Raw genomic sequence first — 15,318 nt, 5'->3', positions numbered from 1 at the left:
TCATGATTAGCATTAACTAGTCACATGATGTATTATTTTCGCACATCACCACAGTTTTCAGTAACAAACACTCATGGTTTTATACAGAATTGAAAACACTACTTTCTCACTAAAGAAAATATCGTATTTTCTTGAAACTATACAAACACTTTTACAAGCTCATCAACAAGTTTTCATTACAAGTTACCACTTATGAACTCACCAGCTTTATGCTGATATTTTTCAAACCGCTTGTATTCTCAGGAAATCAGTAGACAGGTTCCTGCTGGATTTTTGAGGAGTTGGAGCAATAAGAGTTTCATGATTATATTTTACATACTATTTGATGTAAATCAAACAAGTTTCAGACAAGTTTCCAAATTGATGTAAACATTTTTATTTAAGTATTCACTGTAATGGTTGTGTTGCTATGATTGTTATTATTCATTGGTTGTGATGCTATACATGACGTCCTCCACCCCAGAACGTTTCCGCCATTCCGGTTTTAGGGTGTGACAATGATTTTTTTTTTTTTTTTGTAATTCTAAAAGGAGAATTATAAATCTAGCTCTTTTCCTTAATCATTTTGCAAAAAGTAGCAAAAAATAGTCACCGAAATGGCATACGAGGTTAACCCGCCTGCTGTTTCGTGCATCGTCTGCTGTTTTGGTAGTTATTTTACTGGGCTTGCTTGATGTTTTATAAAATGGGATGTTGTTTCGCAACCCATCAACCAATAATATATAAAAGTTCAAAAAATCATTTTTAGGTAATTTTCGGGTATTTGAAGTACACAATTTTCTCTTATGGAGGCTCCTAAAAACAATTTGTTTAATAGTATTATACATAGTTTTATTTTTCTTGTTATATATCATTTAACGTGAAATCTAGTAGTTGCGAGTTTGTTTTTCCAGAAAAAATAAAAAAAAGAACATAACCATAGATGACAATGCCATCTGCGGTGTACAAGTCGTTGATGCACAAATATGCATTAAAAACTTGTACACCGCAGATGGCATGTCATCTGCGGTTTTGTTCCTTTTTTTTTTATGATTCTTCCGGTTTAAACATTGTTATGTGTTATGCCTTGATTATGTTTTGTCAGAAAGGTACGAAACCGTAATCAACATCTAATAATAATAATAATAATAATAATAATAATAATAAATCAAAACAGTAGATGATGAGACGAAGTAGCAGATGACATATGCCCATCTGAAAGAACCAACAAAATAACAGTTGAGATGAGAGGAAGTAGCAGATGATATATGTCCATCTAAAAGAACAAATAACAATTGAGATGAGAGGAAACCACAGAAGACCTAAGCAATTTGCGGTTTGTGGGTTTTTATAGACTAAGACGAAACAATAAATGAGGCACGAAACAACATGCAAGTTAAACTCATCTGCGGTTTCAATGGTTATTTTTGTCTGATGACTAATTTTTAATTATTTTTTGAAAAACAATTAACGAAAAGAAAAACTAGATTTGTAATTTTCTCTCCTCAAAAATAAATTTTCTATTTAGCAATGAAGGTAGAAAATAGAGTAAATTGTACGAATGGTCCTTATGGTTTAGGGTAATTTGTGCGTTTGGTCCATAACTATTTTTTTTAACACGGACGGTCCCTAGTATGCATTTTTGTTGCACGTTGGATCCCTCGCACACATAAAAAGACTAGATTACCCTTCTTTATTTATTTTTAATTTATTTATTGTTTATTTGTTATTTTTTATTAGAAATTAGTTTAATTAATAAGGTAGGATCCACCTTACACCATTACCTCATCTACCATCATCGTATTCTTCATCAGGTTGCCAAGCTCACCCTCTCAACTATCTTTAACCTTCAACAAACTTCATAACTACGACCTTCACGTACTACCACCCCATCCCCTTCATCTAAAGACAATCATAAATCTCCTCAGATTTACAACCATTAATCTAGTTTCACCACAACTAACAAGTTACAACCATAAGTCTAGGTAAATCGGAGTAAATGCTAGACAAAACTTTCAAACCACAATCAACTTCACTAACAGGTAGATTGGAGCAAATAGTACCCAAAGCCTATAAGGATATCTCAATCCAAAACCATGATTAATCTTACCAAGCTTCCCTGGAGATTCAAGCACGATTTGACACTAAACAATCCAAGTTATTTTGGTGATATATTTCTGAAGTTTCGAGAGGATGTGGATGAGTATCTCGTTATAAATTAGAGGAGTAAAATCACATAATACAATAATTTGGGGGAAATCAAAAAGGATGATTTTGTTGTGGTTCTTGGTAAATTGTAGAGGAGAAGAAGCAACAACGATATCGTCAGGGTGCGGTGGCGAAGAGGCAGTGTCGGGGGTGATTACGTAATCGAGATGGTGAGGTTTCCAAAGAGTTTTACCGATAACGATTTCTTCTAAATCTGTACCTAGATCTGGAAGGTTTGTTGCCTCTGGCAACACATACTGAGAAAGTGGGTTCTCCGGCTACTCGAGCAATCAGTTCTCCGGTGAAACTTCTGGCAGATATGAGACAGAGGTGCGTCAGAGATAGAAGTGGATAAGTGGTCCAGTGGTCGACGATGTTTCAATTGCATCTTTTACCGACTGTTCACTGGTCGCCATCCATGATAGTTTTCGGCTGAAATTCACACTTCATACGCAGATGATAGAGAGTGAGGGACAGAGATAAATAAAGAAATAAAGTTCCAGTTTCAAGATGCATGGAGAGGGGGGAGGGGGTGGGGAGCCTAATACATTTATTTTAAGTACTAGTTTATAATCTGTGGGAACCACGATTACAAAATTAATTAAACTTTCATACTAAAAACTCAAAATTATTAATCAATTAGTTTTAATAAGTTATTAATTAAGAGATATTTTTTTGTTATATAAAATTATAATCGTTGATTTAAATAAATACGTGAAATTATATCACCTTATAATTTGTATTAATTGTATTTAAAATTTTGTTTTAATGTTATTAATTTAATGTAATTAGAGTGAAAAATTTAAAATTTGAAATTTGAAATGGAGAATCAATAGGTTGACAAGTGACATGACATTAATTAGGATGTCTAATAGGGTGACACATGACAAAAATATAATAAACTTATTCTTTTATTAGAATAGAAACATTTATTAATATAAACATAAATAGAAACAACTAAGAGAAAAAAAAAGAAAAAATAATAGTTAAAGGGCAATATAGTCTTTTTGGGTATGGAATGGACCAAACGCCCAATAAAAATAGGTTCTAAGGACCGTCCGAGTTAAAAAAAAAAAGTTAGAAATAAAACGTACAAATTACACCAAACCAGAGGGGCCATTCGTGTAATTTACTCTAAAAAATACGATACATTGAAGAAGAAGTACCACGCGCCTTCAGCGAGAGTGAGCGTGTGGGTAATTGGGTATGATGAAATAGAGGTAAACGAAAACCTAACCTAAAGCCTTTGGTGGGTAAATTTGGGGGAAAAAATGATCACACGCTACTTCTATTCGCTGAAGTTTCATTCTGTTATTTTCAAATTTCCACCGAGAAATCAGTCCACAAAAGAGAGAATCGTTCGTTGATTTTAACCATTGCCGGTGCTCTCGATCTCCCATCACGACGACCAAGATCCTCCTCTTTCAACGCACTTTCTTCTTTTGATCAACTTTCTACTTCCTTGCCTCACAGATCTTTCCGGTAAGCCTTATTCCCATTTCCCACCCCCTCTCCTGCTCTACGCGTACGTGTGCATATATCTCTGTATATTCATGTACACTGTCATGCATATATATTAGATGAATCGTTTGGATCAATGATTTTTCTTATAGTGGATTGCGTGTGGATATGTACTTTAAGTCTGTAAAATTGCGTGGATCGGTTACATGCAGCTTAGATGCCGCAAATTCGATGCGGGGTTTTGCGTTTTTACACGCGTTACATCTGCTGGCTCTATTTCATGATTCTACCAGAATTCAAACGCTTGCTGTAACTAGTTATTAGGGTTTTTTCTTACATCTCTCATCGAATGGGTTATTCAAGATTTGAAAACCCAAGAAGAAGATCATGGGAGTTCTAGGGTTCTAAAATAGGGGATTAGAAATAAGTTATGTGCCCCAAGTTATTGTATGATCAACTTGCCTTTGAAGCAGACTACCTGCATCTCTAGTTGTCTACAATAAGTGCGGAATGACAAGAAGCTTGGAAAGATGGCCAAGTTTCTATCCTTATCTAAAAACGATGCTCACACTAATCCACTTAGTTCTTTAAGATAGAAACCCCAAGAAGAAAATAAATGGAAGTTGCTATTGTTGTTAAAAAGGTAATTTTGTATTATTGCGGGATTTAGAAGTAAGTTATGCAACTTCATGATGCTTGTGGAACTTGAATGGTGCTTTGCGAGTTTGTTATCATTGTAGGATTAAGAGGATTGTTTAGCAAATATTGATATGTTTTCCTTCACAAACCCAACCCTGAATTGTATCGCTCCATTTTGAAAATAAATTAGCTAAACGACTTTGACATATGGTCCATGGTGAGTGAACTAGTTATGGTGTTATTGCACTTGTATGCTGCAAAATGAATATCCTTTATCTTAATTATTTATATATGACTATTTAATCACCAACATAGTATGCAACAACTTTACACATTTTGGTTTTAGTGTCTCACATGAAATATCACTTGTGATTTCTCATGTCGCTTCTCATTTTGCTTAACAAATTCCTGGAGTTTGAAAGATCAAACATATTTAGGTAAGTCATAAGTGTGAAGGATGTTGAGTTACTTAGAGATAAACTTTGAACAAAGAGTTTCTTTAAATATTACTGGGTAAATGCAGTGATAAACCGTTGAGCATAGTGAGGTGGTCAAGATATCTTCTGATGCTTTATCTCCTTAACAGGAGTTAAGCCATTAAGCCAATGTTTCAGTCTCAATATAAGCAGTTCAGTTACAACATATGATTGTTTTTGTACTTTTAAACATATTAGAATTAAGATTCTGATACAGTTACATTTTTGAATTATTAGTTTCATTGCTTTTAAGCAGCCTAAGTGAAGAATTTTTGAATTCTTGTAAAACGCGGGTTAAGTTGTTACTGAAACTCTATTTGGAACGGTTGGTGACTTGGTGTTTGTGTGAAAAGTGCAAATCCAGGCCTTTAATAAAGGATAATTTTGTCAAAGCAAGTGTATAATATTGAACAAAATGTAATCTACCAAAGGTACCCTTTAAATGTACCTAAAAAGACATAATGCCCATGGGAGTTGGAAGTTCCAGAGGATAGATTTTAGAGAAGATAAAGGATCGGGAAACAACTAAGGGACTAGATTTTAAGAGATTCAAACCAAAGAAACACTAGGATCTCTTGAATTACATCGTTAGTTGGAACAAGCTCTTGGATCATCCTTTTGAAGAAGGTTTGAAAGGAAAATATGGACCTTGTACTAAAATTACTTGACAACAGGTTCTAAAAACTTTGGAGATGCAGAAAATACCTTAACTTTTAGAAAAAAAAAATCAGGTGCAGATCTTTGTGACTTGAGAACGATATTTCTTGTTGGTGGCTGTGATTTAGTTTTACTTTTACTAGGGAAGTAGATTAGGTTTATGATCTGGGATTGATGATGATGAAAAGTTAGGTTTTTATGTTGGGTGGCCATTGATGATCTGATTATTTGGCTAGGGTTTTTTTCTTCATGATGTCTTCCATGGCCAAACCAGCGAGTCTTTCTTGTTAATTTCTGATTTAGGGTTTTACAATTACGATGAGATGTATATAAGCTAAGAATGGGCCCAACATTTTCTATCTTGGAATCTGGCTTAAGGTTTTGCAAGTGTCATGACATATGAACAGGTAATTACATTAATTGAGTATTCAGATGAATATAATTGAAAAAACGAGGGATAGATCTATCTATCACCGACTGTTCAAAATGAGGCATGGCTTTCTCTTTGCTTAAATTGCACAGTGAGCAACAATTTGGGATCCTTTTACGAATATAAAACTACAAGTTGTTTAGAACAATAGAAAATATAGACCCTTAACTTTTATGATGGATTCTGATTTTCCTGGAACCTATATACTTTTTTTTTTGTGCCCGTAATGGTAGGTGTGGCGAATCTACATATATTAAATATATCCCATAGCTAAGGATCTCTATCTAATTATATAGCTTTTAGCACAAATTCCAAGAAAGCTGAAACTGAGATGTCAGAGTCTATGGTCTTGTTGTACATGTAATTCTGCATGCTATAACAGACATCAAGCACAAGTTTATCATCAAGGTTTTCGATCTCTTATTATGTATGGATAACAGTCACTTAGATTCTAGTTAGCTTTGGTTACAAAACAAACATGGTCTTCCTAGCAGATCTTTATGCCTTTTTTGTGCAGACTTGATTAAGATCCCTATAGAAGGCAATGCATAGTGTGACTATTATCATGGAACATATACCATGAGTCTCCAGCCTTATTAAAGAATTTGATAACATGAACCCTAACCTCAACATGTTGTACAGCCCAGATCTTTTCAAGAATGAACCCGCAACAAGTTGCACAGCCCAGATCATCTGCAAATGGATTTACTCGTAGAAGAGGTGAAAAAGAAACAGGGACTAGAGTGGACAATAAATCTCAGCCTGGAAAATCAAACTTCAACAGAATGACAACTTCAGGTTTAACTTTCTTTCCTAATAATTAATTGTCTTACAAATTTCATGTTGTCCATCTAACTTGAGTTTTGTCATGTTAACAAAACAAAGGTGGAGTTGAAAGCCCATCACGGGATCGCCTAGTTTATATAACAACATGCCTTATTGGGCATCAGGTGGAAGTCCAGGTCATTGATGGATCCATGTTCTCTGGAATCTTTCACGCAACAAATGCCGAAAAAGATTTTGGTACCTTGTATAGTATTTTTATTTTTGTTGGATGGTTGATGCATCCTTATCTTGTGCATCTGATGATATGCCTTTTTGATTGGTATTTGGCAGGAATAATCTTGAAAATGGCCCGTGTAACAAAGGCTGGTTCATCTCGAGGACAGAAAAACATTTCAGATTCTGTTCAAAAGCCCCCATCTAAAACCTTAATAATACCTGCTAAAGAACTTGTGCAGATTGTCGCGAAGGTCTGTAATAGTATCTAGTTTTTGTTTCTTGTAAATCCTTCATCTTAATTGTGTTGTTGTATTTGTATCCATTGGTAGATCGGTAGGTGTTAGGGTTGTTGGTTATATGTACTGATGAAGTGTTTGTATTGGGCAGAGTGTATCTGTAAGTAGAGATGGGTTGATGAATGAGGAAATGCAGGACATTATGATAGATTCCTCTATTTCTCAATCCCGACATGTTGACTTGGAAAGAGAGTTGGCACCTTGGGTCCCTGATGATGATAATCCAGAATGCCCTGAATTGGACAATACATTTGATCGCCATTGGAACAGGTTCCAACTTCTTTATCTCCTGGTCTACTTTTATTGGGTGAATTTTAGAACTAGCCAAGCAATCAAGCATTTTTTTTTTTTTTTTTTTTTTTGTTTTTGTTTTTGTTTTTGTTTGTAGGGGCTGGGATCAATTTGAAGCAAATGCAGCGTTATTTGGAGTAAAGAGTACCTTTAATGAGGAGCTGTACACAACAAAGCTTGATAGAGGTCCTCAAATGAGAGAATTAGAAAGGGAAGCATTAAGAATTGCCAGGGAAATTGAGGGTGAGGACACCCATGATCTTCATCTAGCCGAGGTATGTATCGTTTTTATGTCATTTACTATTTTTGTATGTAAATTCTTTCTTACTTGCTGTTTTTATTTTTAAATTAGGAAAGAGGCATTCATTTCCATGATAAGTTTGATCTGGATGAAGAAACTAAATATTCATCGGTTTTCCGTGGGGGGGTTGATGATAGTGGTTATGATGAAAGTGAGGACGTTTTTGATTCACAAAATAGTGAAACCTTTGGAGATGTTGTGAATGAAAATGAGTTGTATCCATCTGGTCCTCTGGATGTAGAGATCAGGTATGCAAAAAATTGTGTCATTATATTTTTCTATGTATGTACATTGGATTTGTTTGTCACTAAGTTTTGTTGTTGTTGTTGTTTCAGGATTGAAGATAATCAGACTAATCAACAACATCCGGATACAGAGAAGCACATGGTAGATTTAGTATTTCACCACTTAACTTATTCTTAGATTGCAGATTGCTATTTGCTGTTGTTTTCTTGTAAGTAATACATTGGTGTTTAACTAATAATGCAGTTGTATGAGCAAAGGCAAAGCCATGGTTCAAAATCTGAGGGTTAGTCTTTTGCTGATACTAAATAAATATGTGAAGTGACTTTAGTATCCTAATAACTGATGTCATGGTCTTCATACTAGACCCTTAAGTTTTACCTTTTCTAATAATCTACTATAATAAATGAAGATCAATTTGCCACATGTCAATCTCTCATAAGTTTTGACACTTGTCATTTTGTGATATTTTTAAAATAAAATAAAATCCACATGTCAATTTCTAGATTTTTCAATTTTTAAAATTAAAGTCACATAATACTTATGTATATATATATGTAAAGTATTAAATGTAATAGATGTCATAATAAATTGCAATTAATATGTTTTTCATTCCTTATTTTAAAATTTTATTTTAAAAAATATTTATTGTTTACATTTTGATATTTAATCTTTTTTTTAATCAACCCGTGTATTACACGGGGTAAATTAATAATTATGTTTCTTCCCTGGAACAGAGTCAAATAAAGAAAAAGAAAGTGAAAGTGGTGATAAAGGACTGAATGTGACTGCAACTGCATATGCCCCTCCATCTATATCTAACTCTAAGTCTAAAGGTCAGGAGGAAAAGACAACAACTTCAACTTCTACTTGTAGTCAAGTATCAGAGGGTGTGAAGACACCACAACCTGGAGTTGGAGTCTCCCGTGCACGCCCTCCTAGTAGTTCTGCTTCTTCAGAATCTGGAAATGCTTCTCCTGCTCCTGCCCCTGGACCTGGATTATCACCAACCTCATCAATGGCCTCTCTCACCTCTGAGAAATCAACATTGAACCCTCATGCAAAGGTTCATATTCATTTACTTGTTTCTTTTCAATATATCTACCCTACACTGTTGTACCAATTATAGCAATGTCATCCAAGTATGGCTATGATTGCAGATTTTTCAAAGTATAATGTCCTAAATAGAAAAAAAAAAATTGAAAGTAAAATGTTATAATGAGTAGATTTATCAAAGCACAATGCTGTAATAGAAAAGAAACGAAAGTGGATGGTGTCATATATTGTGAAAGCACATTGTTATAATTGCGTAGATTTTTAAAAGTACAATTTTTCTCAAGGGAGGTGAAGGTGATATTTCCACTTATGTTTTTGATCCATCCACTTAAAAAAGAAGGTGTTTTGACTTTTATACCCCTCTCTCTCTCTCTCTCTCTCTCTCTCTCTCTTCTATTACAATGAGGGGTATAAAAGTCAAAACACCTTGTTTTTTTTAAGTGGATGGATCAAAAACATAAGTGGAAATATCACCTCCACAATGCCTTCCTTAATAAGAAGAAAAATTGGAAGTATAGTGATATGTAATGGGAATAAATAACATACAAATAAATGATTCCAGGAATTTAGACTGAACCCAAATGCCAAGAGCTTTGTTCCATCAGCAGCAGCAGCGCCTGTAAGTGCGGCATCTCCTCCGGTGTCTGATGGGTCCTTCTACTACCCTCCACATATGCATGGCATGCCACTTGGCATTGGTGTAAGTTGTAATTAACTAATTATAATTATAATTTTATTTTTTATTTTTATGGGTGTTAATTTTGTGTAATAACTTACTATTGTAGATGGGAATGGGACCCGCATTTCCGGCCCATCAGCCTGTTATATTTGGTCCACAGGGAACACCTTTGCAATCCCCACAGACCTATTTTCACTCAAATGCTCCACAGGTATGTTCACTCTTTCTTTTTAGACAAAATTGCAAGAATGGTCCCTGTGGTATGTCAAAACTAGCAAGTTTGGACTCGCAAGAGTGGTCCAAAAGTTTCATTTTGTTGCGAGTTTGGTCCATTTTGTTTTGATTTTTTATAAAATGACGATTTTGCCCTTGGTATTTTCTTTTTTCAGTTTTTTTATTACAAAAATCTAAAAAAGAAAATACTCTCTCTCTCTCTCTCCAAAAAAACCCATTCATATTCTGAAAAAGAAAATACAAATGGAGGCTTCAGGCGACTGTATCTTCCAGAGGAGAGGGTTCCGGCGGATCTAAAGGAGTGCGAAGACTGGAGGCGGCCACCACCTTTTCGTTGGAGCACCACCACCTAAACTGTACAAGAAAGACAAAACCGTTGATCTTCCGAAGAGTCTTTCCTGATCTAAACCATCGATGTGAACTCCGGCGAGTCTTTCCAAATCCAAATCACCAACGACGACAAAGATCTGAACATCCGACGCTGGATCTGCAATGTCGCAGGTGTCCAGCTCCGCCGTCGAATCAGTCTTTGTTAGCGCCACCGTCGTCTTGTCAGAGAAGTAGAGAGACAAAGCCGACGTCACCGCCTCTCATTCCCCGACGATCCTAGCGTCATCGATCTTGTATCTCAGTGTTTTTCCGGCAAAAACCACAGATCTAGGAAATCTCGAACCTGAAAAGATTTTCCGACGAAAACAAACAAACCCCTTACGTCGTAGACGGTGGACAGAAAGAGAAACGGATTAGAGGAAAAATGGCCGTTGTAGCGATGCTTTCCGGCTGGTGGCGGTGGTATCCCGTTGCTGGTAGTGGTTTCCGGTAGCCGACAGTGGCCTATGGCGGATGGCGGCTGTTTCTGGTGACACATGGAGAGACAGACAGAGAGAGAGAGAGAGTTGGTATTATGTATGTTAAAGAGATAGTGGGTGGATGTGATTATAGGGGTGAGTTTTATTTTTATTTTTATTTTCTTGTTCTTTTTAATCTGAAAATGAATAAGAAAAAAGAGAAAATGAGGGGCAAAATCGTCATTATAAAAAGTTTCCAAAATTTTGGACCAAACTCGCAACAAAATGAAACTTTTGGACCACCCTTGCGAGTCCAAAGTTGTTTGGACCAAACTTGCTAGTTTTGACATGGACCAAACTTGCTAGTTTTGACATACCATAGGGACCATTCTTGCAATTTTGTCTTCTTTTTATTAATTTGAGTAAATTACTGAAATCGTCCCTGTGGTTTGGTTAAAATTACGTGTTTCGTCCCTAACTTTTGTTTTGCACTCGGACCGTCCTTGTAGTTTGATTTTATTGCGTTTTTAGTCCCTATCAGACATGAATTGACTATAATACCCTTATGAATTTTTTTTTAAATTATTTTATTATTCTTATTATTATTTATAAATAAGAAAGAAAAAGGAAAAAAAGTGTGGCCCACCCTTATCCCTCTCTCCCTCTTCTACCCTAAATCACTACATCATAAAAGTTCACCAGCCCCTCTTACCTCCTACCACCTCTTACCTCCTACCACAACCTACGACTTGGTTGTTTCTCCATCGATTTTACTCCATCGCCGCCAGAAACCTCCCTATCTCTTCATCTTCTCCGGCTCTGCTCCACCTTTACCTCACCACCCCACTTTCATCTAGAAATTAGAAAATGGGTCGTACCCCCACCTAACTTCTTCAACTCTTATAAACCTCTATTTCTCTCTAATCTTAGTTGAGCACGTGAAAACCATAGCTAAATGGAGCTCAACCAGCCTTCAACAGAAGGCTGCCGGAAGTACCGGATCGCAAGCAGAAGTACTGGATCGACGTCAAATGGTATCGTCGTCGGATTCGCGCTATCGTCGTACTGAAATCCCCGCCACCACCAAAATGTTTTCTGAAATTATCTCTCTTTCACGTCGTTTCTCTCTGCTATCTCTCTTTCTCACCGTCTTTTTTTGTTACCGGTGGTGGTTCGATTTTAGAGGTGGCGGTGGCGGTGGCGGTTAGGTTTAATGGGTTTAATTTTAGGTAAGATCGAGGATTTTTATGCATTTGATTTGTCTGGATGGTTGCATCAGGTTTTGATTAGGTTGAATTTTTTTTTGGATTGCATTAGGTTTGGTTTCTCTATATTTTTTGTGCTCGCCGGAGTTGATAAAGGAGATTTTGGTGCTCAGGATTTCAATAAAGACATGGTGTTGAGCAACTCCATAGAACAAGAAGGGACAAAGCAGAGAGGTCAGGGCGCTCCACTGATTTCCGACTACGGTGATCCGTGAATTGGTGGTTGCCGGCGATGGAGGCCTGGGGAAGAATCTGAGGAAAAGGAAAAAAGATGAGCGGGGGTGGGAGTTAGGAAATGGTGGTGGGACCCAATGATTTTTTTATTATAAATAAGTATTTACTGGTTATTTAAAATGTGGAAAAATATAGTAAGGGTAAAATTGTCTTTTCATGTCTGTCAGGGACCATAACCGAAACAAAAACAAACTAGAGGGATGGTCCGAGTGCAAAAAAAACGTTAGGGACCAAACTCGTAATTTTGACGAAACCACAGGGATGATTTCAGTAATTTACTCTATTAATTTACTTGTAAAACTCTAAAGTCTAATCTCACATCTAAATGTATATGTATGTATGACAGTATGGGCAGCAAATGCTTGTTGGTCAACCACGACAGGTGGTCTACATGCCAACTTATCCTCCAGTAAGAAACTTTGCTTTTTTCTTCCTCTCCATTTTCATTATAAAAGGTTAATCACATTTTCTTGAGAAAAAAAAGAAAAGAAAAACTTATCATGTTTTACTGTTGACAGGAAATGCCATATAAAGGAAGAGAGTTTTAGGTTGTTGAATGGAAGGATTTGAGATGCTGATTAAAAAGAAGAATAACAGAATTTGGAAACAAGTGTTTGTTTGATTTACTGATGAAAGGAAGGAAGACAAGAAACATATGGATTTGCACAAGGGAAAGGAAAAAAACATAACCGTCTTAATTACCATGACTAACACCCGTTTGTTTCTTTGTTTCTTTGTCCTAGCATGTCTGTCTCATCCTGCTTCTTTTCGTTTCTTTTATTTTCTCTTGTGGGTGATTTTTTTTTTTTTTAGCTTGTGTTATTTGAAAAATGAACCACATAAAATTGAAAAGAAAGCACCTTTTTTTTTTGACATCCTGCCACTGTTGCTTTAATAATATATTAAATTAAATTAACTTTTACAAAGTATAAGTGTCTGTGTGCGGTAGATTGGTGGTTGTTTGCTAGTGGAGTGGCAGTTGGAAGTTCCTTTAGACGAATTATAGTCTAAAATAATGTACAAACTCTAAACTATATTTTGGAAAAAACCGTATGTTAATCCGACTTTAAACGAATGAGATATGCATGTTTTAACATTTTCACAAAATACGAAGTACAAAAAAAAATAATTGAAATGTTAAAAATTTTCAGTTTTGATATCCCGACTTCGGGAGACTTTAATTCATTGAATATTAAATCAAAAATGACAAAATTATAGTCTAAACTCATGTACAAACTCTAAACTATAAGTTGGAAAAAAATGCATGTCAATCTGACTTCAAACGAATTAGATATGCATGTTTTAAAATTTTCACAGAATACAAAAAAGTTGAAAAACAAAAAACTTCCAGCTTTGATATCTTAATTTTGGGAGAGTGTAAGTCAATGAATATAAAACTAAAAATGACAAATTTATAGTCTAAAATCATGTACAAATTCTAAACTACACATTGGAAAAAAACGACATGTCAATCCGACTTGGAACAAATGAGATATGCATGTTTTAAACTTTTCACAGAAACCGGTTCCGGCCCCTAAAAGTGGTTCCGGTTCCTAACATTGGTTCCGGTTCCTAAACCCGGTTTACTTGGACCCGATGGACCCAAACCCGGATTACCCGGAATCCGGATAAAGCCATTCTTTAAACCCGGAACCGTAAAGTTTTATATATTCAGGTTCCGGTTTTAAATCTCATCCCTATATCAGAATGGGTATCACCACACATTGTGATATGTGATGTATCACCACGGTGATGCGGTGAATATGACACCATTCAATTATGGGAGGTGTGTTAAGGCCACCGCACGAGAAAGTTATACAACTTTTTTTTAACGTTGCTTGACCGTTTTGTAACATCCCGAGATTTGTAGCTATTTCCGAATCCCTTCTTTTATTATTACCTTGTCAATTGTAGTCCCTGGGGATGGAAGAGTGAAGCCATGAGAAGCCTAAGGGCTAAAGTTTCAACTTTGGGATCAAGAAGAGTACGCTAAGCGTACATAAGGTACGTTGAGCGTACTAGGCGCGCCCTAGTACGCTGGGCGTACTCACGTCAGATGGAAACCCTAATATTTAGGGTTTGGGTGCGATATAAACGTCATTATGAGCTCAAAACCCTCCATCATCTCAGCCTCTATAGCTTTGAGCTGTTTTCTTCAAACCCTAACCCCTCTCTTGAGTGTGTGAGCTAAAAGTGTGTGTTTTGAGTAGTTGGAAAAGAAGATATTGCATCAAGAAGTTGGAGAAGGAAGACAAGCTTGTAGATCTGAGGTTACTTTGTGCTCTAGAAGCTCCAGGAGGTAAAAAGCTCCAACCTTTATGTTTGTATGATGTAGATCTAGTCATAGTAACTTTATGAAGCCATTTCTTGTCCAAAAAGTCCCAAGTTGGTGCATGTTATGTTTTGAACGTAATAAGTTGTCCTTTCAGACCCTAGAAAGGGTCATAAGTGATAAAAATAATGTCCCAATGGCTAAAAGTGTCCCATGCATGTAGTAGAAAGGTCTTAATGGGTTAAGACCATGTATTAAGAACTTTATGGACGTCTAAAGTCTTAAAGTTCGAGACTTTATGGTTCTAAGACACATTTGGTCGATGGATCTGGATATTGGGCTTAAGTGCTTAAGCCATTAAGCACTTATTAGAGTTTTGGTAAAGCTTGCGTACTCCCCGCGTAAGTTCTGTACGCCCAACGTACTGGGTCAACCACCCCGATGGTGGTCAACGCAAGGCGGAGTACACCCAGCGTACCAGAGGAGTACGCCCCGCGTACGCCCTCTGTTGGGCTTTTGGCGATTTGGGCTTCGGGGTTGGGCCACTTTTGGGCCAGTTTGACATGGGCCTTGCTGGACTTTCTGAATAGATGTGTTTTGGGCCAGTTTTGGTAATGGGTCTTAAAATGAGGCCCAATTAGGGAGTTGGGCCCAATTGGGAAAATTGGGCCAATGATGGGCCTTGTATATGTGGACTTTTGGATCATGGATTTGGTATTGGGCCTTGGCCCAAATTTTAGAAAAGGCAATAATGGACAATTACCCTATGTGAGACCCTTGGTCAAGATTAATATCCCAATTGTTCAC

The 15,318-nt window shown here is 36.3% G+C and overlaps 1 protein-coding gene across 2 annotated transcripts; it reads left to right on the top strand.

Annotated features, from left to right (window-relative positions):
• The first annotated feature begins 3,413 nt into the window (after positions 1-3,413).
• LOC145116986 (polyadenylate-binding protein-interacting protein 3-like) lies at positions 3,414-13,114 on the top strand. 2 transcript variants are annotated; one of them, XR_013712420.1, is made up of 17 exons: positions 3,414-3,669; positions 6,493-6,648; positions 6,736-6,873; positions 6,967-7,103; positions 7,240-7,418; positions 7,537-7,714; positions 7,792-7,988; positions 8,076-8,127; positions 8,230-8,269; positions 8,721-9,049; positions 9,602-9,739; positions 9,825-9,929; positions 10,108-10,896; positions 11,671-11,969; positions 12,058-12,306; positions 12,407-12,648; positions 12,758-13,114. XR_013712420.1 is itself a non-coding variant. In XM_079053286.1 (14 exons), exons 2-14 carry the CDS (start codon positions 6,510-6,512, stop codon positions 12,785-12,787), a joined length of 1,725 nt encoding a protein of 574 aa, XP_078909412.1. In that variant the 5' UTR covers positions 3,415-3,669; positions 6,493-6,509; the 3' UTR covers positions 12,788-13,114. The 2 variants fall into 2 exon arrangements, 1 of the variants encoding a protein (XP_078909412.1); XM_079053286.1 differs by lacking the exons at positions 10,108-10,896; positions 11,671-11,969; positions 12,058-12,306 and having other exon boundaries at positions 3,415-3,669; positions 12,586-12,648.
• Positions 13,115-15,318: the final 2,204 nt, after the last annotated feature.

This window comes from Lactuca virosa, chromosome 5, assembly GCF_052849685.1.
Source record: "Lactuca virosa cultivar CGN04683 chromosome 5, Lactuca_virosa_CGN04683_v6, whole genome shotgun sequence".
In the NCBI taxonomy this organism is placed as follows: Eukaryota; Viridiplantae; Streptophyta; class Magnoliopsida; order Asterales; family Asteraceae; genus Lactuca; species Lactuca virosa.
This window is presented reverse-complemented; position numbering and strand designations above follow the sequence as displayed.